Genomic DNA, 23071 nt, shown 5'->3' with positions numbered 1-23071 from the left:
GATTCAGAAGTAGAGGTTAACAATTATAGGTAACCATACGGGCTTCAACAATGAGCAAAACCCATACCATACAGTGAGACACAAAAAGTCCCGAAATGACAAATGTAAAACAATTCAAACGAGAAAACTAACGGCCTGATTTATGTACAAAACAATAAACAAAAAAAAAAACAAAAAAACAAATGTGATATACAACAAACAACAACTACTGAATTTTAGGCATATTTATTTATTATCATATAGTTGAAGCTTACACTTCCGTCATGAAGTATATATTATCATGTAGCTTGTACTTACACTTCCCACGACTATCTTAAAGTATATATTATCATATAGTTTATACTTACACTTCCGACGACTATCATAAAGTATATATAATCAAGTAGTTTATACTTACACTTCCGACGACTATCATGAAGTATATCAATTGGAAGACGCTGTATATAATTATAAAGATAATAAATGCCCAATAGTCCATTGAATCTTGGTCTGAGTTGTCATTAAACCGGGTTATAACCGCGTGCCATATACTGATGCAAAAGTTGAATAGCATGCAGAATAATATGTACACATCCTAAAAAACAATATAACGCAGAATAATATGTACACATCCTAAAAAACAATATAACGCAGAATAAAATGTACACATCCTAAAAAACAATATAACGCAGAATAAAATGTACACATCCTAAAACAACAATATAACACAGAATAAAATGTACACATCCTAAAAAACAATATAACACAGAATAAAATGTAAACATCCTAAAAAACAATGTAACACAGAATAAAATGTACACATCCTAAAAAACAATATAACACAGAATAAAATGTAAACATCCTAAAAAAACAACATAACACAGAATAAAATGTACACATCCTAAAAAACAATATAACACAGAATAATATGTACACATCCTAAAAACAATATAACACAGAATAATATGTACACATATTACAAACAACAATAATATATGCAAATAATTCAATTTTGAATGTAACACGTCTTCTGATTGGCTGAAAGTATTTTGTCTATCAGCTCATAGACATTATTTTGTCATGTGACGGTGACATCGTCAACGTTTTTTTCATCATTAACTCCTTTAAAATGAAACTTTGAATAAAATTATAAGTAATGACTGTTACAGTAATATTTTTCTGTCTATTCGAAATAACCTTAAAAATGTAGTGCACACTTATAAATAATCCGTTACAGGCACCATATTTTTTATGTTATTTCTTCATAGATAGAAAAAAATATTACGGTCATTCCTTAAATATTAGAATAATACCTTCTTAACTCTTATACTTTTAGTTTTCCTGACTTTGAACTTTCTTTTCATTTAAAGACTAGAAAATTTCCAAATCTTAATTGTGCAGCTATCAGTAATGGAATATTAGGCGATCTGATATATGTATGATGTATACTATTGAAATATTAAAAATCTATCTTTAGAACTAAATAACAAGAGGCTCTCAAGAGCCTGAATCGCTCACCTGTTATTTTTTGCTTAAATCTTTCATGTCTTTCATCAATGATTATTTTTGCTTTTCAATATATATTAATGAGTGACTAAAAATGACATTTAAATATTCTTTGTATCTGTCATATTTTCTTCAAAAGCAAAAAAATGCATTTTACCCCTATGTTCCATTTTTGCCATAGTGGCTATGTTTCTTGACGTGGTTCATTCCTCCTATTCCCACTTTTTATAAATCTGGTATGAAAAGTTAAAATTTCATGTGGGAATAGGGGGAAAACTTGTGCAAACAAAGGATTATACTGTATAAACATTGTTTATTCAACTTTTAATTAACAAGTGTTTTTTTGGATAATAATAGGTTATTTTTTATGTGTATGAATTCAGTGCTTTTAATTAAAATAGATATGGAAGAAATGGAAACAAATATAAGAATATTATTTTATTTCTTTTATAACACAAAACAGTAGATTCAAGCAAGCATTATAATATGAAACAAACAATACAAGTTAACAGCACTAAAACAAATAAAACATTGTAGCACACACATTAGAAATTCACTGTACATAAGTCTATTAAAGTTTATTAAACTATTCAACGTGAAGAAGGTGGGAGGCTGCATCACCAAACTGTACTGTTGTGACTTCCTGGTTGCGGTGTCTAGCCTTAAGCTCCTTTAATCTGTTGTTGATTTCGACTTACTTTCGTTTTTGGGCCACTCTCTTCCCACCGGGCGCATACTGGATCATGGTCAGGGCGTTGAAAGCTTCCTCATGATTCAGTACATTTTATGAATTTAAAGATGTTTGGTCGTGGGTGCTGGACATGTTTCTTCAGCTTGCTGTGCCATCCCTTCAGATGATGTGTAGTCATCGGTCCCTATGTTGTGTAATGGTCCCAAAGATGACTGTTCTGTTCGACCCAGTATGTTGTTACATAGTCTGTAAAGGGTGTGTAGTTGATGTTAGTTACAATCTGATCTATGTTGGTTAAGGCATTAAACCACACATCTTCGATCATAGTACGTGCCCAAATACCATCTATGTTGATTTCCTCACCAGTTTTTGGTAGGTTCTTCCTGCGTTTGTTGTACATAGAAATCTTGCAAGATGGGAAAGTTTGTTATATTATCTATCATCAATTTATTTGTTAGGATGACAATTTTTTTAAGTTTACAAATTCAATGATTTTTTAATCTTACTTCTATTTATCTGACTATTTTATGTTATTCTTTGAATAAGAAAAAAAAACATATTACAAATAAAAAGTGTTTTAAATTTTTTTGTAAATAATTATATACTTAACAGTGTAAGAAATATGTTTTCTTTTAAAAAAATACAGGTAAATCTTAGGTGAATTTTTGATAAACCTTGATTGTTATAAAAACAAATTATTTATCAAAACATCTATTGTTATTTGCAAGTGGGAATAGAAGGAATAGTGATTTTTAAAAAGTGGGAATAGGAGGAAGACACCCTTGACGTACATGTTCAAGGAAATAAAATACAAAATTTATACAAGATACTCTGAAACTCATTCAGCCCAAGTTTGACTGAAATTTATTCAGCAGTTTGGATGGAGAAGATTTTTTAAAGTAAGCAAACTAGATTAGATGAACAGATTGTGAAAAAATGTCTTTAAAGGACAAGAACTCCTCAAGGGGTCAATTGACATTTTTGGTCATATGAAACTTATTTGTAGATCTTACTTTGCTGAACATTTTTGCTGTTTACAGTTTATCTTTATCTATAATAATATTCAAGATAATAACCAAAAACTGCAAAATTTCCTTATAATTACCAACTTAGTGGCAGCAACCCAACAATGGGTTGTTAGATTCATCTGAAAATTTCAGGGCTGATAGAACTTGACCTAATGAACATTTTAACTTTGTCGGATTTGCTCTAAATGCTTTGGTTTTTGAGATATAAACCAAAAACTGCATTTTACCCCTATGTTCTATTTTTAGCCATGACGGCCATGCTTTTTGACGAAACAAAAAATAAAACACAAAGTTAACTTTAAATACCCTAAGGATCATTCAGCTTAAGTTTAGTTTAATTTGGTTCAGTAGTTTCAGAGGAGAAGATGTCTGAAATAGTTTACACCGGACGGACGACGACGACGACGGACGCCAAGTGATGGCAAAAGCTCACAGTTCCTTCGGAACGGTGCGAAGGAACGGTGAGCTTAAAAGCTCAGGCAAATCGAATTTCCTTGTTTGCCTTTAAAAGTTGTTCGTTTGGTGAAAAGTGTAATTTTGATCTTAATATGTATCCTTTTTCAATATTCCCAACTTCTTTTTACCTTTTTTCTTTTCATTTCCAAACTAATACACTATTAAAATTTTCACATCAAAAGTACATATAACCAATACCTTTTGCAATTTTAAGTCCTCAATTCTCTTGAACTTCGTACTTCATACTTTATTTGGCCGTTTAACTTTTTTGAATCGAGCATCACTGACGAGGCTTTTGTAGACAAAGCGAGCGTCTGGCGTACACAATTTTCGGCAGGTATCTATGATGAGTTTAAATACAACACATGGGTACTCTGATTTTGGAGGAGTTCCTATATAATGCTCAATATTTAATTGTCTATTTGTGAATTCATTTTGGTTGTATTTTTCAGGCAGTGGTGTTTTCTGCCATTTTTTGACGAATTTTGATTGTCCAATTTGATATCTTCTCTCGTTTAATTTAACATTCATCACCAATTGTTTATATACAGTCATTCTTAAACCATACACTTGTTCAAAGACAGTTACATATATAAAAACAATTACTTGCCAATTTAGTAAGATACGATATCTTAGGTAAACTCTGATTGGTTACAAATCTGAAAGTAACGCCCGTCAATGTTAATGTAAACCCTAGCTGTAATCTGTTCTGTGGTTTAGTGTTATCGACAGCAAATGTTGTAAATGATAACAAGCTGATGATGGTCTGTAAAAAAAAAAGCCAGAGAGACTTTGATTTAGAGTTTATGTTGTTCCGCCATTTTTAATAAGAATACATCCTTTATGTTTGACATATAATGCAATTTTCATATTACAGGTAGTTCTCATTGCCTAACTACAACTGAGTACATGTATATCTAACAGATGTCATAAAAATAGTTTATATGATATATTGTTATTGAATAGATTGCAGATCAATATATAATAGGCGGATCCAGGATTGGAGGAAAAGGGGGCGTAAATCCCCATAACGATAAAGGTATCAGCGAAATATAATTTTACAATCGCTTCTCCCTCATCTGAACCCGCCACTGACTATTTGCCTTATCTATTTGCACAGAAAGTTAAGAACAACACTCCCTGGATAAATCACTGTCACTCACTAACGTTTCTGAATTCTTTTAATATTTATTTTGCTATTGAACAAATAAAAGGAATTTCTAGACATCTGATCAATTTATCATTTCTGTGGTTCGGTTGCTGTCTCATTGACGTATGCATTATATTTCATATTATTCATACAAAAAAATATCTGATATTCTCTGTATTCAATAACCAGAAACAAAATCAGAAGGTTTGATGTTCTCTCCTGCTATTCCGGCTTCCTGCATCAATAAAAGCTGGTCCCCATTGTATAGTGAAGTGTGCCAAAAGTGTCCTTAAACACCAATAATCAATCAATCAATCGCTATTCGGTAAACCTGATCCAGACCTTCATAACTGAATCCTATATATGAAAACTTTCAAAAGGAAGTGTTAGAAGATAGAAGGCAAAGATCACGAATACAATACATACTGTAACAGCTTTACTTCTTAGTTATTGATATATAAATGAACCAGGAAATTCGCCATAACCCCTCTGTGTTTGAGGAAAGTTGTAACATCTTTGGCAATCGGATATAACATCAAGAAAAAAAGAATGTAGCAACGTTTGTGCGGACATGGTACAATGAGACCGAGGAAAGTTAGAGACGGGAAATGGGAAGAAAAGATAGAATAAAAATGAAAGGAAGGAGGAATGATTAATAAATATACAAGAAGAAAAGGACGTTTTTTTCAATTATATTTCCCAGATACCTGCTTACATTACTTAACTTACCATTATGATTAGTATATTCCATACGAAGAAACCAAATTGTCTGACAGCTAAAGTTTTCACTGTCAATAACGGAAATGATATATTTTTAGTTTCGGAGAATTCTTTTGTCATCTGTTTAGCTTCTGTTACTACAAAGTCTTTTAGTTCCCATTCTTGAACATCCACAAAACATGATACGTTCATCGAGCTAAGTTCTTGTTCGTCCTCTAATATTTCAAGCTCTTGGATAGGATGTTCTGATGTAATTACTACACTTATATCCTGAAATATAAATCAAGAATGTGGTTATGTATTCTAATAACAAAAAATCATAAAAAGAGTTCGCATTTTTTATCCATATACAAAAATCTCAACAAAGATATAACACGACTAATATGTGATAGTGTGCCCCAATAAAAAAAAATCAAAAATCAAAAGATTTGGAGATATACACATGTATTCCATGTGAATTACTGGATTGTTTAGAATAAGGTAGACGCATTAAATGATATAAACCTCTTTTCGTTGTTAAGTGCATGTAAATATTATCTTCCTTTTCAAATATATACATTGGGTTTTACTCATTGTTGAAGGCAGTACGGTGACCTATAATAGTTGTTAAGTTCTGTGTCATTTTGGTCTCTTGTGGAGAGTTGTGTGGATTTGTGTGTGTGTGTGTGCCGGGGGATGGGGGTTAAAGAAATCTCTTCGATGTAATATATATATGAATGCTATTAATAGTTCAGTGATTAAAGGGAACGACCAGTGTCTGCTATAAAAACGAATACTTTTGATTGTGTCTTTCGTAACGTAACAGATTATTTCGACTTCGACAAAGTTTAAAGGTTAAAAACGGTCTATGTATTTAAAATTTATCTCCAAGCAAACATAATTCCTAATATCCGTGGCACGTAGTGTAACGGGAATTAATTGTCTTCTCACGTAGTAGATCGAAGGCGTATGAATTTTTTGGGCGGGAAAAATTATTGTGTTAAATGATAGGTGTATATATGGTCATTTCTAGCCCTGCCTTACTTGAGTGAACATCAAATTTTTCTGAGTGCCATGATGGATCCGGACATCGAGAATAGTGTTAAGCGGATTGTCGGGGAAGAAATTCGAAAATCACAGAACGATTTATTGTCACAAATGAGAGGATGTTTTCAATAAAACTACAGGAATTCGATCATCAACAGAAGGAGAGATCAGAGCTACAAATGAATAGATTACAAAATGAACTTTCGGTGAACGATGACTACAAGTTTCAAAGAAAGTCTTGTGAAGACCAATTCAAATTCAACCGCAAGCTTAGCGTAACTTTGAAGGAAGCGGATGCTAGTCTGGAGTCTAGGGACCCAACATGATATAATTGTTGCCTAGTTTCCATTAATCAAAATAGTCATTGAAATATTTATATTTAGGGTCCAATTGATAAAACTGTATATTCATTTGTTGGTACACTGATCATTTGTACATAAATTTTTATTCAGGTTATGAATGGTGGACATGCACACTAGTGAAGTCAATAGAGCTGACAATGAGGAAGGAAGATATGGCTGAATTCATTGGGGTTAGTAATGTGATTGGCCGAGTGAAGGAGCTTGGGGGAAGGTTAATCAAACTGTGAGGATAAACGCCAGGCCAACCAAGTACCTAACACTTCCCAAGACTGTATTGTAGTGTAATATGCCAGCACATCATGTGACTATGCATACTTAACTAGTTTGAAATGAACGTAAATCTGTGGTTGTTAATAGTATAGTTCATATCAACATGAAATATCCCTTGTATATCAAACGAATTCTGACTAACAAAAATGTAATACATCAATCTTTAGAAGTTGAAATTTCAAGTTAGGAATTATGATATATTGTTGGATTGTTTGATAGATTGTTGGTTACTTTACGTCCAAGGGCAAATATTTCATGCATGTTCAGGACGAGAACAAGTTAACAATAAATACAATAGTCATGTCATAATAGAGGCCATTCGGGATGATGGTCGGGGAAATTTGGACTGCCACTGGAAAATTAGGGTATATTGGATAGGGACAGAAATTTTGCCTTGTAACAGGCCACCTACGCACCCCTCAATGAGTTGTTGCAAGGGTTCTTAACGTGCAAAGAGTGTGGTACTCTCTTTACTCGAGGCATCGGATTTAACGTCCCCATTCTGACCGGACGTGACTGCGAACTTGATACATCCCGCTCGGCCAAACGGACGCCCCACTTCGGCAAGCGTTTTACTGCCGGTCGGGAGAAGACCAATTAAGTGACCATATTTCGTTTCCCCAGTCACCCTTGGGGGTATATTGTTGGACAAAAGAGATCAATGTTGTCTGATTTGACTATCATGTCTAATGCATACCAATTTTTTTATTGTTTATTTTCTTTTTCAGCAATAGTTAACGAGATTTTTGATATTGAGGTTCATGCTATGTTTGGTTTCATTCCATTCAGTGGTTCTCTAAAAGAATGATATTGAGGTTCATGCTATGTTTGGTTTCATTCCATTCAGTGGTTCTCTAAAAGAATGATATTGAGGTTCATGCTATGTTTGGTTTCATTCCATTCAGTAGTCTCTAAAAGAATGATATTGAGGTTCATGCTATGTTTGGTTTCATTCCATTCAGTGGTTCTCTAAAAGAAGACATTTGTATGTATTTCCTATAGGGTCCTACGTTAAACTAAGGCCCTCGCTGGCAGCCATCTTGAATGATTGATCGGCTACAAAATAACAACATTTGGTCCGAACCTCATAAGGAACATTCATGGCATGTTTTATTCCATTCAATTCAGTGGTTCTCTAGAAGGAAGTGTAAGCTGAATCTAATCAATGGCATGCCAGTCCACAGCCAAACAGGCCAATAATCTGAGAAATCTGATGAATTATCTTGATATGTTAAACATGAAAAGATTTAAAGCCTTTATTCGCAAGTCAATATTTGGAATAAATCAGTATAGATAACCAGATATGCTGTATGGAGTAGAGAATGAAGACCAGGCAAGGTCAGACTATACCTCCTTTATGACACTTACAACCCCGAACATTGAACTTGAAAAAAAACTGGATGTTGGGGTAACAGTTTGTTGCCAGAAATAGGATGTAATCCTGAAGGACTTGTAACTGATACATTAGAGGTTCACAAACATGGTCTTTTGGAAATAAAATGTCTCAAGATATTTAGAGAAGTAGCACTTAAGGACTTGTTTGAGAAACTTGATAAAAAGGACATTAAAAGAAGTGATCTGTACAGCTCTTGTTTTGGCATTCCTCCAAGTGCCAATAATACACTGGAACTTATAACAAGCCATATATACCACTTTCAGATGGCTATAACTGGACGCAACTGGTGTGACTTTGTATTGTGGTCACCTGTTGGACCTCCCAATGTAGAAAGAATCAGACGTGATTAACAATCAATAAAATCTATGTTTGGAAATGTCACAACTTACTGGTTTGAAGTTATTGCATCAGACATTTTTGAGATGAGAGTTCCAAGAAACCTTAATCTAATTCTTTTAAAACGATAAACTACAATAAAATAACTCTGTATATTTTACACATTTTTCTACTTCTGAATTTTCTTTTTTTTTGTGGTTATAAATCCATATGATCTTCCACTTTATACATGTACAAAATGTGCCACTGGGAGTCCAGAATATCAATGAAATATTTGCCACTGAAATTTAAGCAAATATGGGAGTCCAAAATATCCATGAATTATTTGCCATTGGGAGTTAAACAAACTACAATCAATCAATCATGTAACTCGGATGTAAATGTATACCAAACTATGTTCCTTAAATTTGAAATTTATTCATTGTAAATTAACACAATTCGTAAATCTGTAATTTATTTTTTGAATATAAAAATAAGAAGTTGTGGTATGATCGTCAAAGATTGATTGATTGTTGGTTGCTTTACGCCGCATTAGCACAAAAACGCTATAACGCAGCGAGAGCTAATTCGAATATTTTTACAATTTAAAGCATATTTTTAAAATCAGACAAAAGGTCCTTCAATAAACTAAAATTCTAGAATAAAGCAAATTGATTATTTACAAATAAAAATCAACAGTAAGATAACGTGATAAAAATTAAAATCGTTTTAATTATAATAACATTTTTTATATTTTATAATATATTCCAACTTCTTTTAAGAATAAAACAATATTTGTAAATGGAACATTATTAAATAAATCATACATATTATTGACATTGAAATGCTTCCTACGAATATCAGCAATGTCAATACAATTAATTAAAACATGTTTTATAGTATACTTGCAGTTGCAAGGTATACATTGTGGTTCAACTTCATTTTTTAAAAGATACTCGTGTGTTATTCTAGTATGACCAATACGACATCTAGAAATAACACACTGATCTTTTCTGCACATAAAATTATTGAAAGGTTTACATAAATTAGGTTTAATTTCATGTAATTTATTATCATTTTTTTACTCCATTCATTTTTCAAGATATTAAAAACGTATTCTCTAATATTAGATGGTATATCACAGTCAGATAAAGGGTAATCCAGGGCATGTTTTGCTTCCTGGTCTACAACCGTGTTTCCATGGATTCCAACATGACTCGGTTCCCATAGAAAGCATATTTCTTTATGAAGAATTTTCAAATTTTGAGAATTATTGGGTTTTTAATTTTAGTATGTTGTATAGCTTGTAAGCATGAAAGTGAATCAGAACAGATTATAAATTTGGATTTGTCTGATCGAAGAGTCTAAATGACATTTAAGTTAACAATTATAGGTCATCATACGGTCTTCTAAAATGAGCAAAACTCATACCGCATAGTCAATTATAAAGGACCACAAATGACAAATTTTATTGTAGAGTACATTTATATATGTATGAATTACTGTAGTAAGTATAATATATACAAGTAAATGTAAATGATTACAAATTATTTAACAAGTTGTTCCTGAAAATTGACAAGACAGGATGACACAAAGACCATCTGATCAGCTATTGGTGACAATGAGAGAGGAATATTCCAACTAAGTAACTTAAATTTCTTGACTCGTTCTTTAACTCTTTCTACATGAAATCGTGCTTTAGCAATACGTCTGGTTTTCAACTCTTCTTCTTGAGTGAATTTGGTTCTTTTACCAAGAAATTGTGGTATATTAAAAACTGATTGTCACGCCATTAGTCAGTCTTTAATGGTGAATCCCCGATCTGCTAAGATGAGATCACCAGGATTAATAATATTTAAAAATCTACTTTTTCAATTTTTGCCCTATCACTTATCGACCCTTCAAACAGATCAGAAACATATACTATTGCTCCATTTGGGGCTACTCCAATTAGACTGTATGTGTGGTGATTGTTGTATGAATAATATAAATTTCCTTGGCGGCGAAAATCTCTTGGCATCTGCACGACCAATCGTTTAATGATAACTTGTTCAAAAGTGAAATCAACACGTTTGATAATTTCGTGCGTCCGAAGCGTTTTTCTGGATTTACCTTCATCAGGAACGCTCAAAGCCAAACATTTGAAATCCGAGGATGTATAAGTACCGAAACCGTTGAAGAGCTATGTGACATAAATAACTAAAATAAATATTCAAATTCATCTAAAGTCAACTTTGCCTGAGGGAGTTGAAACTTTAGTTTCTTAATAATTAAAAATCTAATTAATCTATGAATTAATCTAATTCAAAGTAGATGGCTACAAACTTTATCGGCGTGATATAAACAAACAAGGTGGTGGCATCATGTTACTGGTCAATTCTGACTTTCACTCTAGTCGTAGAGCTGACAAGGAATCGGATAGTCTAGAGAACATTAGTTTAGAGGTTCATTTAAATGACACCAAATGGCTGATGATGGGTATTTATAAACCCCCATCAGTATCTGACAATAACTTTTCAGATAACTTTACAAAATATATAGACAAATGTATAATGATTGATGATAATATTCTAGTACTTGGTGACCTAAATTTGGACATGTTGAATAATAAAAAATGTCAATTTGAAGCCCGGCTTTGATTGCTGATAAAATATCCATTACATATGCATATACAGCAGCTGAAATGTGTTTCAATTATACCTGAATGAATTGCCTGCTGAAAGTCCACCATCGATTTTTAGTTTCAAACCACTTGCAACGAGTTCACAGCCTATATCCTCCAGTAAGCAACCAATTGGTAAACATAAACGGAAAATGTTGTAATGAATGATGCAGGAATAGATGGGTTCTTTATCATGTTTCAGAGGTGATGCAAAATGTATCCATTCAATATGATAAATATTCTAATCGTAGTAGTGTGCCGTCTTGGAATTGGAACTTCCAGCAATGAAGATGTTCACATAGAATCTAGATGTAAAAAGCTTACATAAACCATGTACCAGTGTAGAAGCTCACTTTGACAAAGTAGTAGTTTTGTGAGGGGAAGTCAGGTGCACCGTATAGGAATAGCTCAAATAGATAGTGATTTAACTTTACATATTTTAAAAGAACATATGCCAAATCTGAGGAGTCAAACTAAAAGGTCACAAACAGGATGATTGAAGGAAAAATGCAGGCAAACTTTCTCCTCAATCATGACCAATATAATTCAACGAAATTGCCGAGGTCTTAATAAATCTTCTTGGGTTAACACTTTTAGTTCAGTCTTTATTACCGGTTGTATTTTGTCTTCAGGAAACCCACTTAAAAGTAACAATGCATATTTAAAAGGATATACCATGTATAGTGCTTTTTTCTAAGGAAGATGGACGTGCTGCTGGAGGATCAACAATTTTTGTGAAGGACAACATCATTCATAGTACGGTCCAAATCACCACAGATCTACAAGCAGTTGCTGGTCGTTTATCCTTGTAGAAAACAATTACTTTATGTTAAATTTATATTCTTCCCAATTATGTAATTGATCTAAGCAAAAATTAAAAAAATTAACTGACCAGTTACCCTCACTTATATTCTGATGGTAGATTTCAATGCCCACAATCCATAGCAAACTTTGAATGATAAAGGCAAAAATTATAGAAGACTTTGTGTCTCAAGAGGGCTTGTGTATTAATGTTTCTGGTTAATATCGCTTTTTGTCAATTCTATTATTGTTATAATTCTATATTATTCCACTGTATTTCGTGTCTTATTTAACGAATTACTACGTTCGAAACTGGAGTACAAAGTGTTTCATAGTTCAACTGCTAAACGGGGAAATCAGCAGTCCAAAAAATTGTGAGGATATCGGTAACTGTATAGACTGATATCCGTAACTGTAATTAACGATTAGAAAAGGACATCCGTAACTGTTGCGCGGTATAACACCATTCGATTTCAATGACAGCCCATGTATATGCAGGCGGAAACAGTCGCTGATATTATTATCAGGGCATGGGTTAAAAGATACAGCTGTCTCATTGATTTGCACACTGACTAAGACGAAAGTACTCTTTTTCGAAATATGTGCGGGTTACGAAGACATTGCAAATTATCAAGCAATTGCGAATTCCACACAAGCCCGGAAAACAGAAGGCCAGTTTCCGTATCTGAAATTAATTAGCATCTCACCGGATGTCGCGCATGCGCAAGAAAATCAAAACAGTGAGAAAGAAAAACATTACATCCCGAGGAAAGGACGCCCAATCAAAATTCCAGAAAAGTTAAAGGATTATATTGCCACAATGTCAAGTGAAAAACTGTTTGGTTGTGTTGATTGCAGGAAGGAATATATCAGCTCTAGAAACTTAAACAGACATAGAAATCAAAAACATTCTGAATTTGTGCAGTGTTTGTGTTGTCCATAGGAAGATTGTAACAAAATGTACTGTAGAGTTGAATATATGACCTACCATTTAGAAGTTATACATAAACTTTCTAGTGATCAGGCTAAACGCAGATCAACAAGCTGCCCCCTAGTCAAGAAAAGCCGCACAGAATTTCAAGGATCGCGACGTATTTCAGTATTGCAAGTTCAAAACGCTTCACCAGACTCACCACCAGAGGCAGAGATTGAACAAAAAAAACGATTACCAGATACCAGATATTTTAGACATTTAAGGGAACAATAACGAGTTCGATAACCTAGAGGAACTAACAGGTAATGTGTCAGAAATCAAGATGTGAAGTTGAGTCGGCTGCAAATGAATTTAATACAGAAGGTATTTATGGTAACAATTTTGACTCAAGGGATGAGAATTTAATACGGCAAAATACTTTGTTCCAGACAATATTCCGAAAATGACATAAATCAAAACAATATGTATGAGGACTTCACCAATGATGACCAAAAGATTGAAGTTGGACCAACAGGACTAACGAATTTAGTATAAGAGTCCAATGACGTTTCATCCATTTGTTCCTCAAGCCAGGAATCCACCCGATTCCTCAGATACCAAAGATGAAACAATAAAATCCGTGGTAATCATTTCTATTTCATTAATTAAAACAGTCACGGAGGTAGCAGGCGTTAGACATGTACGGACCGAACAGAGGTTTGCGAAGATCCACAAAGCATTGACTGGAATATATATATAATGCATTTAAGACCCATTGGTGGCCTTCGGCTGTTGTCTGCTCTATGATCAGGTTGTAACTTGTTGTCTCTTTGACACATTCCCCATTTCCATTTTCAATTTTTAGTCACTCTTATTTTCCAGTAACAGTTCAAATTTCACCGACCATCATCCCGGATGGCCTCTATTACAAGACCTACATATTGTATGTATTGTTAGAAGATTTCAAAATTTTCTGACATTATCCTTATAAATTCAATAAAGCAATCGTCATTGATCGATCAGTTTAAAGTATCAACAATCATGGTTGAAATCATACAATTATACACAAATATCAAATATTTCACTATAATAATCATAAACCTTCCATGTGTGCCCGATAAAAAAATATTCAAGCTTATTTGAATACTAAATCATGAATTAACTAAGTGTTTCCATCTTAAAACCTTAAAAATTGTTCACAAAAATCCCTTCCCTTTCAAACACATAATTTTACAATTTACTATAGTTAAAGAAAGATAACTCTGACCATAAAATATGCAGGTAAAGGGATATAATCCACCTTATAGGGGTAAATTCAGTAAAAAATCTCCCATTGACTTTAATGCGAATCTATGTCTTGAATTAAATTTATACCTGATTTACCTTTAGAAATTGGAAGCTTTCATATATCATTCATGAAAGTACAAATGTAGCCCTATCTTTTGCAACAATAAAAACATAGGGTCATGCGGCATTTTTGGGCATTCACATGGCCTTGTTTACAAACACTGTAGATTCGCACTTAATTCCTTTACTGACCCCCATTACTTTTCAACCCTGTAGTAAAAAAATTTAGTATATTCAGCATTCATTTTTTTATTTTTTTTTAACTCTAGTTTTGATCCATCTATCAAAAAATATTTATTAAAAACATTATCTACCAATCAGAAGAGCACAGGACTTCAGTTTTGTACAGAAAGCTCTCCCCCAAATGGGCGGTCCCTGATGACGTATATTTATTTACTGAATTTACCCCTTCAAACAGGAGTCCAATACAATCAAAAGTTTCATAAAAACGGAACTTAAAATAGGTAAAATTACACATAACTTGCTTAGATAGTCTAAAAATAATATATATTAAATGTATATTACAATAAACACTAATAACAATGAAATATCAGGAGTGAATGAGACGTTTACATGTTTGCATTTCACGAGCCGTTATAAACACCATTAACAGGTTGGGCTCATGTCATAAAGCATGGGTTGATCCCAGGTTTGTTGGATAAACTAGTTTTTCTGGGGTCGAAAAACCCGCGAAAACTTGGGTATAAAACTTCGTACATTGTTTTCCCAGCATTTGTGGAAAAGCGCATCATGTCAACTGTTGTGGAAAGTATTTTATAACATGAGCTTGTGTTTACTTTAGTTGTTTGTCGTGACATTGCCTATTCTATTGCGGAAACCTCAGGATAAATTACCTTTATAACCGGAAGTGTAAATATCAAATGATTTATCATGTTTATCATAACATTTCGTTAATTTCTGGTAAATTTCTCTATCTCAGAACATTTGTCGACTTGCAATACGCAATTTTGGACATCAATCCTAATGCAATTTGAAACAAAGCTTTCGATTGGTTGATTAATCTATTGAACTTTATAAAAATCTATGGAAGGCTTTATTAACAAAAAGATAACAAAAGCTGTTCATCATTTAAATATACTTTTCAAATATTTTAATAATATCAATCTCTATATCATTTCGAAGTATATATTGACAGTTACAAATGATAATCACACTCTGCTAATTATAATAATTACATAATATTGTTGCAATAAAGCTCCATTTTTATTAATGAAAAAATATTATCTTTATACGAAGGGAGTTAATTACAGGACACTGTGAAAAAGTAAATTAGCAGAATATCTACTATTAAATGTGGGACAAAAATCATAATTAATTTTCAACTTTGTGATTTGTTAATAATTTTCGTTAACAGGAAATTAAAAAGAAAATGTAAATTATAAAAATGGGGTGGGGATGTTGAATATCGCATTTGATTTAGTAGAATATGTGTCTTATTCAGAATAAAACCTCAAAATATGGAAGAAAATCAAAAGTGCAGATATATACGAATAGAATCAGGCTGTAATGGAATTAAATACAAGTTTTACGAAGTCAACGAACCGGTTTAATGATTCGGAATCTTGAATGACATACAATTTATAGTGGACACGAATTTAAATCTCGTGTTGAGTTTCTGTTCCACAGTTTCATACATATAATTATTGATGAAACGTCTTGTACTATTACACATCAGAAGTTTCTGAAAATTTACTACCATACAAATGTGCAATGTCTATGCAAAAGTCATCTCCTATCCAATTCATCCAGTAATTGACACAAACTTTCATGGGGATTATGTCTTTCTGATAGCCAGATTATCAAGATGTAATTTCAGTTTGTTGCAAAAATGCATCCTGACAGATTTTGAAGCAGATAATTTAAAACCATTTTCGGAAGCCAATTTTTCAATTCTAACAAGACAATTGTAATTGACGTTCTATATTTCTAACATTTTGGCCTCTGTAACATATTGAGAAATCATGAACGTACAAAGACCCTTCTATAGTACTTATTAAAACTTCAACAAGACGTTAATTTTTAAACAGAACAATGTAACAGACAAAATACTACCCTGAAGAACACCCATCTCCTGATCATAAAAATCAGACATTGTTGAGTTAATTCTAACATAAAATTGCCTGTTAAAAGAGAAAATTTGAATTACAATTTGGCATATTGCCTTTCAATCCCATATCAAAAAGATCTTTCAAAATACCATACTACCAAGTAGTGTTATAGGCCTTTTCAAGGTCGAAAAAAACGGACACTACATGCTCATTTTTCGCTAAACCGACCACGGATAGCGATCTACCCGAGGGGGAGGGGAGCTTAACGACAAGAAATGGTAAACAATTTCTACATGTATTGCGCTTCTTCATCCAGTCCACTGAAGTTGCTTTTCACCATAATTTTTAGTTCATATGCAATTGAGGAATTGTAAACCTATATTATATTGTCCGACATAAAATAATTCCTGTTTCTGTTATTCTGAATTATAATAAACTATCTGTCGATGATTTATAAATTTGTCTAAAATTTATTGCTGCATTAAAATACTGAAATAATTATAATTGACACTCTTCTATGTTTGAAATAATGTTCTAACATTATAAACTTTATATTCTAGGTGAAAGAAGATGTCAATGACTACGAAGATTTCTTTTGTTTTGTCACAAAGGGTTATATTGTCTTAACAGCCTTACACATACTTAATCTGACAGATGTTGGTGATGTAAACAAATTAATTGACAACATGACCAAAGAAGAAAAGAAACAATGTTTAGTAAAGCTGTCATCGGATATATTTGAAAATGTATATGAAGCGAAACCATTTGGACTTTAAAAGACAACAACAGAATCTTGTGGTTATCCAGACTGCTAAAAGACATTTGCAAACAATGGAAAACACAGAAATATATGTATGTATAAAGATTTCTAGAATTTTAAAGTTACCAGAAATAAACAAAAAACAGAAAGAAGATAACAAACTTGATTCTGCAAAAGCAGTACTGACGTTCACAAGTTAAATTACTCATCCGGTATTTTGAGAGATGGCTTGTATGACGGATATGAGAAGATGCTTCTTAAGAAAATGACATCTTGTACGAATGTAGAGGTTAGACATTCTTAAATATAAATTGCACAATCATACCAAATACCGTCTTCTGGCATTCCGTTTTTTACAAACTCAGCTGTTAGCTTTACTACCACCAAAGCTGGCACACCAGTTGCGTCACAACAGCGGTGTGAACATTCATGGTGGGGCTGGAAAAAAGGTGATTTGACACTTTAATTTCTTAAATGTACGTGCAAAAAATTTGTTGAATTCATTAATTGGAAATGTGTCGTCGTCCTCTTATACAAAGATGTGACAGAAGTTTGCAGGGACACAATGACCTGATTGACTCTTACACAGAAGGGTAACAGAATTTTATTGGTCGACCTTCCAACTTCAAGTCATCCATACAAATATTAACTCTAAATTTAAGAGCTTGCAAAAGAAAAATTATTCCACAACATTCCAGGACGATGTCACCATTCCTCCAAAAAAATCTTAATTGCCGGGACAAGTGAAGTAAATGGACAGAAACTTAACCAATGGATCACATCGAAGAAAGAAACATTTTCAAAATACCAACGCAATCGTGCATATCATATGTTTTGAACTGCAGGAATGAGATAAGAAAATGTGTACGCAGAATTTCAAAAGTTTGAAAGTTCAGTGCAATATTTTGAAGTTAAAGTACAATTTTGATTGTTATCCTTTTTACATAATTTTTAATGAGTTAACTTTAATAAATGATGCTGTCTCTGGTTAAATCAATACAAGTTAGTTGTGATCCTAAATATTGTAAATCAGTTGTGATTTTTTTAAAAATAATTGTGCGTATTGTTTAGTGCTGTAAATAATCATGTTTTGACCACGAATTGTCATTCATTTTTTTCGAATATTGCTGTCATTTGTACATTGTATCATACATTCAATCCAGACATAGAAATATCGCTGATTCACTATGCGGCTATACAGATTTACATAATAAAGTGCAAATATGGTCAGTTTAGGTTGATGCGGTCAAATAATATTGATGTACAAGTCAGCCTGAGGTATCAAAAGTGCTGATTTTTTGTTACGTGTCAATATATTAAATAAAAGGGAGAACATGCTGGCACCCTGAATTTATGTGGACAACATTTTGTAGTGTGTCGATGTGCAAATACTAGAATGGTCAGTTTTGGTGGATACGGTCAAATAATTTTGTTATAGGAGTCAGTCTGAGGAATCAAAATTACAGACATTTTGTTGCGAGACAATATGTTGAATAAAAAGAGGACATGATAGCACTCTGAATTTACAGTACCATTCAAACGGACCATGCCGGCACACGACTGATAGGGTAATTGGATTACTTGATGTAATAAACAATTATATTTCCGGTCTACTGTACCACTTTAAGGTAGATAGGGTGTCTTCCTCCATCTTGGATTTTGAAATACCAGAAAACAATCGGTCTAGATCTTTAATAGAAGGTGCAAATTTTGAGAGTAGTAAGTAATTCATGTGTAAGAATTTTCATTATAATATAGAAAATGACCTATTTTATCATATTTATGGTTGTATTTTATAAAAAAAAAGAATACTTTTGTTTGATTTTATTTTTTCCAACTTTGCCACATAAGGGGAGGCAACTCAAATGGAAGGGCAGATAATTCAGATAAAGTTACTTTTACAATAGAATGTGTTAGGAATTTACCTTTTTTATTATGTAGCAAGAAAGCGGGTCCCGTGACCCCATTTTTTCTTTTTCTTATCTGAAAGCATACTAGTAGAGCTATCTTCTCATATTTTATCTCAAAATTCTATGGTGTAGTTTTCGTTTTATGGCAAAAAATTGGGTTTTCCATGCATAATCTATACAAAATCTGTCAATTTTGCACAACCTGTAGCGTGAAAATAAGCCCCGTGACCCATTCTTTTTATTATTATTTTTTAAAAAGCATGATATAAACTACATTTCGGCAAATTATTAAAAAATTCTATGGATTATAATTTAGACACCCCATCTACCTTAAGTGTCAAACAAATGTATAATTTTAAATGTTTTTATATATTGGTTAAGTTTAATTTTTGTGTTAAAAATAAATTAAAATATTTTTGTATTTCTTGCTTGCTAATCTAAAAATATCATTTTTCTAAATGGACTTGCTTGTTTAAAAGAAACGGACATTACCGAAAAAGGTTTATAAAATTTTGTGGAAAATGTGGAAAAAAACACGAAATTCTACTTCAAAGTTAAAGTCTTAATAATTTTCATGCATTTTGATTGTGTTTCCGGCCTAAAATTTTTAAAATTGGTTAAGTTATACATTCTTTTAAAAATTCTACAGATCAGCGAAACAGGACTACTCCGAAAGCTACATAAAGCATGTGTACATGTGAACGAAACGTGGCACACTCATGATATGTCAGTCTTTTGATTGTGCAATTATATTAGAGATGTGTACTGCCGGGAACAAACTTATTTATCCTTTTGAGGACTAAGGTGGATATTGGTTACATTTACATTGAAGATTGCTAAATTTTACAATTTTTTGTACGGAAGAGCGACGATAATTATGAATATCGTAATAAATAGAATTTGTTTCTGAAATAAACTTCGCTGCTGAAAGGTAAATAACATCGGAGATAACATATATTTATAGTTTTTTAAAATATAATTTGTTATGTGAAATATATGAAAATCTGAATGTTTTTTCTGCCTTTCACGACCGAAGTGCATGTACGTTTGAAATACTTTGTAAATATTGTATTTGATATGTTAACGATTGTGTGCATTTTCTATCGCAATGAAGCACACACTGTTACGATGAGGTATTAAATGTATATATAGTATTTTTTTTTGGTAAAGTGACGACAACTGTTTTTTTTTTTCTTTATTTTTGTTTTGTTTGTGTTTATACACGTGTGAAAACAGCAGCTTTTCTCAATGATGTGTATAGACCGAACCAATGTACATGTCTATTCATACTGGACATGAATCAATATTTTTTTAAAATTTCAATTACATTTTGAAATTTGTGAAATAACTAGCTGTTTAGTATGGGTTAAGTCATTGTTGACGATAACACAGAAATCTATAATTTCTAACATTTGCATGGTTGATAGTTGTCTCATTTGCAATCATCATCATATCATGTCTTCTGTTTCGAATTCATTGTTGAAGGTCATAAAGAAACATATAATTTCTTACATTTGCATGGTGAATAGTTGCCTCATTTGCAAAAATAACACATCTTCTTATTTCGATTACATTTTAAATTTGTGAAACGTTAAATGTAAATAGCCAGCTGATTTATATGGGTTAGTTCATTGTAGATGGGCCTAATAGAAACTATAATGCCGTCACATGTATGTTGGAAATTTGTCTCATTTGCAATCATCATGATCATACCACATCGTCTTATTTGGATGTAAAATGTAAATAGCTAGTTGTTTAGCATGGAATAATTCATTTTAAGGTCGTATAGAAACCTATAATTTCCTGCTAATAGCAGCTAATCTGGATTGTGGATGATTGTCTCATTTGCATTCATACCACTTCGATTACAGTGTACAGTGTTGTACATGTATATAAAAGAATCATTTATTACTTCTTTATAAAAAAAAAAAACAGCTTTCAAAATTGAATCATAAATGTATTATTTAGTATACATTAATTTGTGCAGTATTACAAAATATCTTTATATGTACAATCTTTACATGCTTAATTTATATTCTTTCTGTTTTCATGAAATCAAATTAGACAATAACAAAGAAAAATTAGTACTAAGCATGTTCATAGCTACCAAAAATAAATAATGATCATGCATGTGTACATTTTACAGTTCTAATAATGTTTATGTCTAGACGGAATGAATAACTGCTTTGCTGCTGGTCTCCTTAAGTTCTCGTTGACTCTTGGTATAATAGCGTCCTTCCATGCTCTTAGCTCTGATAAACCTGGATGAAAGTAAAGAATATAGCTTTGGAAGACTGTCTTTCTCTCATACGGAAGCGCGGTCTTATTACATTTTCCACCACAATGGTATGAATGCTGGAGCCTCTAATTCTGGGTGGTGAATAGTTCCGGAAACAGACGTTCCAACAGTTTAGTAGCAAAATGTCCTGGGCAGTTGCTGTGGGTATTCATTATATTATATATATTTACACAACAATTCATATATTTATTTAATAAAAAATCAACTTTAGCTTATTAAAGTATGGAAGACCACTTTCAAAAATAAAACAAAATTACGCATTAAAAAAATACATGCTAAATCAAAATATATTAAAAACAATTTCGACATTTTTTACAAAATAAATCAAATGATTCAATCATGAAAACATGCAATGTTCATAGTTCATAAAGTTCTAATCAGGTACGAATCTGTTGGGTGGACAAATTACACGATGTCCGCGACCGTATTAAATAGTGGCAGTTTGAAAAATAGATATATCGCATTGTTCAGTTTCACTTAATTCAATGTCAGACTCAATGTTATTTTATTCGATTGCGGTTGCGTGAGATTCAGTGTCTTTTTGAATTACAGTTTTAATAAGCCAATTGTCAAAATCTCCATAATACGGTTTTAGTCTGTTGTAATGAACAACTCTTGGTTTTGACGATTCTGACTTTTGAATGCGGTACACCAAGTCTCTAATACTGTTTGTATATAAACAAGATAAATGTTTTGAATTATCTTCCTTCGACGAATCTAGAGAACAAGCTAACTCGTTAATTATTGTTAATGTTTCTTTTGCTTTACCGAAAGCTTCCGAAATATTTTTGTTCTTGTAACCTCTTGATTTAAGTTGCTGTCTGAGTTGTCCCAAACGGTGGTTTAATTTTGATTCCGATGAAAAAATCTGTATTAACCTGGTGGCTTGGCTGTACGGGATGCTCCGAGAAGAGTGTTTTGGGTGACAACTCTTCGGAGGGAGAAATTGAAGTTTATCAGTTCAGGTGTGAAGGTCGGTTGTCATGACTCCGTTTTCTTAAGTTATGGTGGTGTCGAGAAACGCAATTTTCTCATTTGAAACTTTAGATGTGAACTTTAAAGATTGATGACAGTTATTACAGTAATCAAGAAATTCTTGCAGACGTTCAATTTGATATCGATGTCATCAATATAACGGAGCCAAGACGAGGGTTGTTTGTATGGTACACTCGTAAGGATGCGTTCTTCGAGACTCTCCATGAAAATGTTTGGTTAACACATTTTCTAAAAAGGCTGTTTTTAGAGCAAGCAGCTAGTAATTTATTTGCTTTCAATAAACAATTACTGTAGTGGTAGCCATAAGCCCACCTGATGAGTATCCTTGGCAGGAACGAAACGGTAAACCTACATATTCCGTTAATTAAAGATACTACATGTTTATATATTGATATAATCAGTAGGTGTTGAATTC

The 23071-nt window shown here is 32.5% G+C and overlaps 1 protein-coding gene across 1 annotated transcript in view; it reads right to left on the bottom strand.

Annotated features, from left to right (window-relative positions):
* Window positions 1–296: 296 nt before the first annotated feature.
* The window catches only part of LOC127721109 (uncharacterized), a 71735-nt gene continuing 48960 nt past the window's right edge, over window positions 297–23071 (bottom strand). The window contains exons 2-4 of the mRNA XM_052227787.1: window positions 5540–5806; window positions 4271–4426; window positions 297–574 (exon numbers count right to left, since the gene is read on the bottom strand). Of these exons, the coding sequence (XP_052083747.1) occupies window positions 362–574; window positions 4271–4426; window positions 5540–5806 (636 nt within the window). The 3' untranslated portion in view covers window positions 297–361. The remainder of the gene's footprint in view (window positions 575–4270; window positions 4427–5539; window positions 5807–23071) is intronic.

This window comes from Mytilus californianus, unplaced genomic scaffold (genome assembly GCF_021869535.1).
Source record: "Mytilus californianus isolate M0D057914Y unplaced genomic scaffold, xbMytCali1.0.p SCAF_12, whole genome shotgun sequence".
Taxonomy (NCBI): Eukaryota; Metazoa; Mollusca; class Bivalvia; order Mytilida; family Mytilidae; genus Mytilus; species Mytilus californianus.
This window is presented reverse-complemented; position numbering and strand designations above follow the sequence as displayed.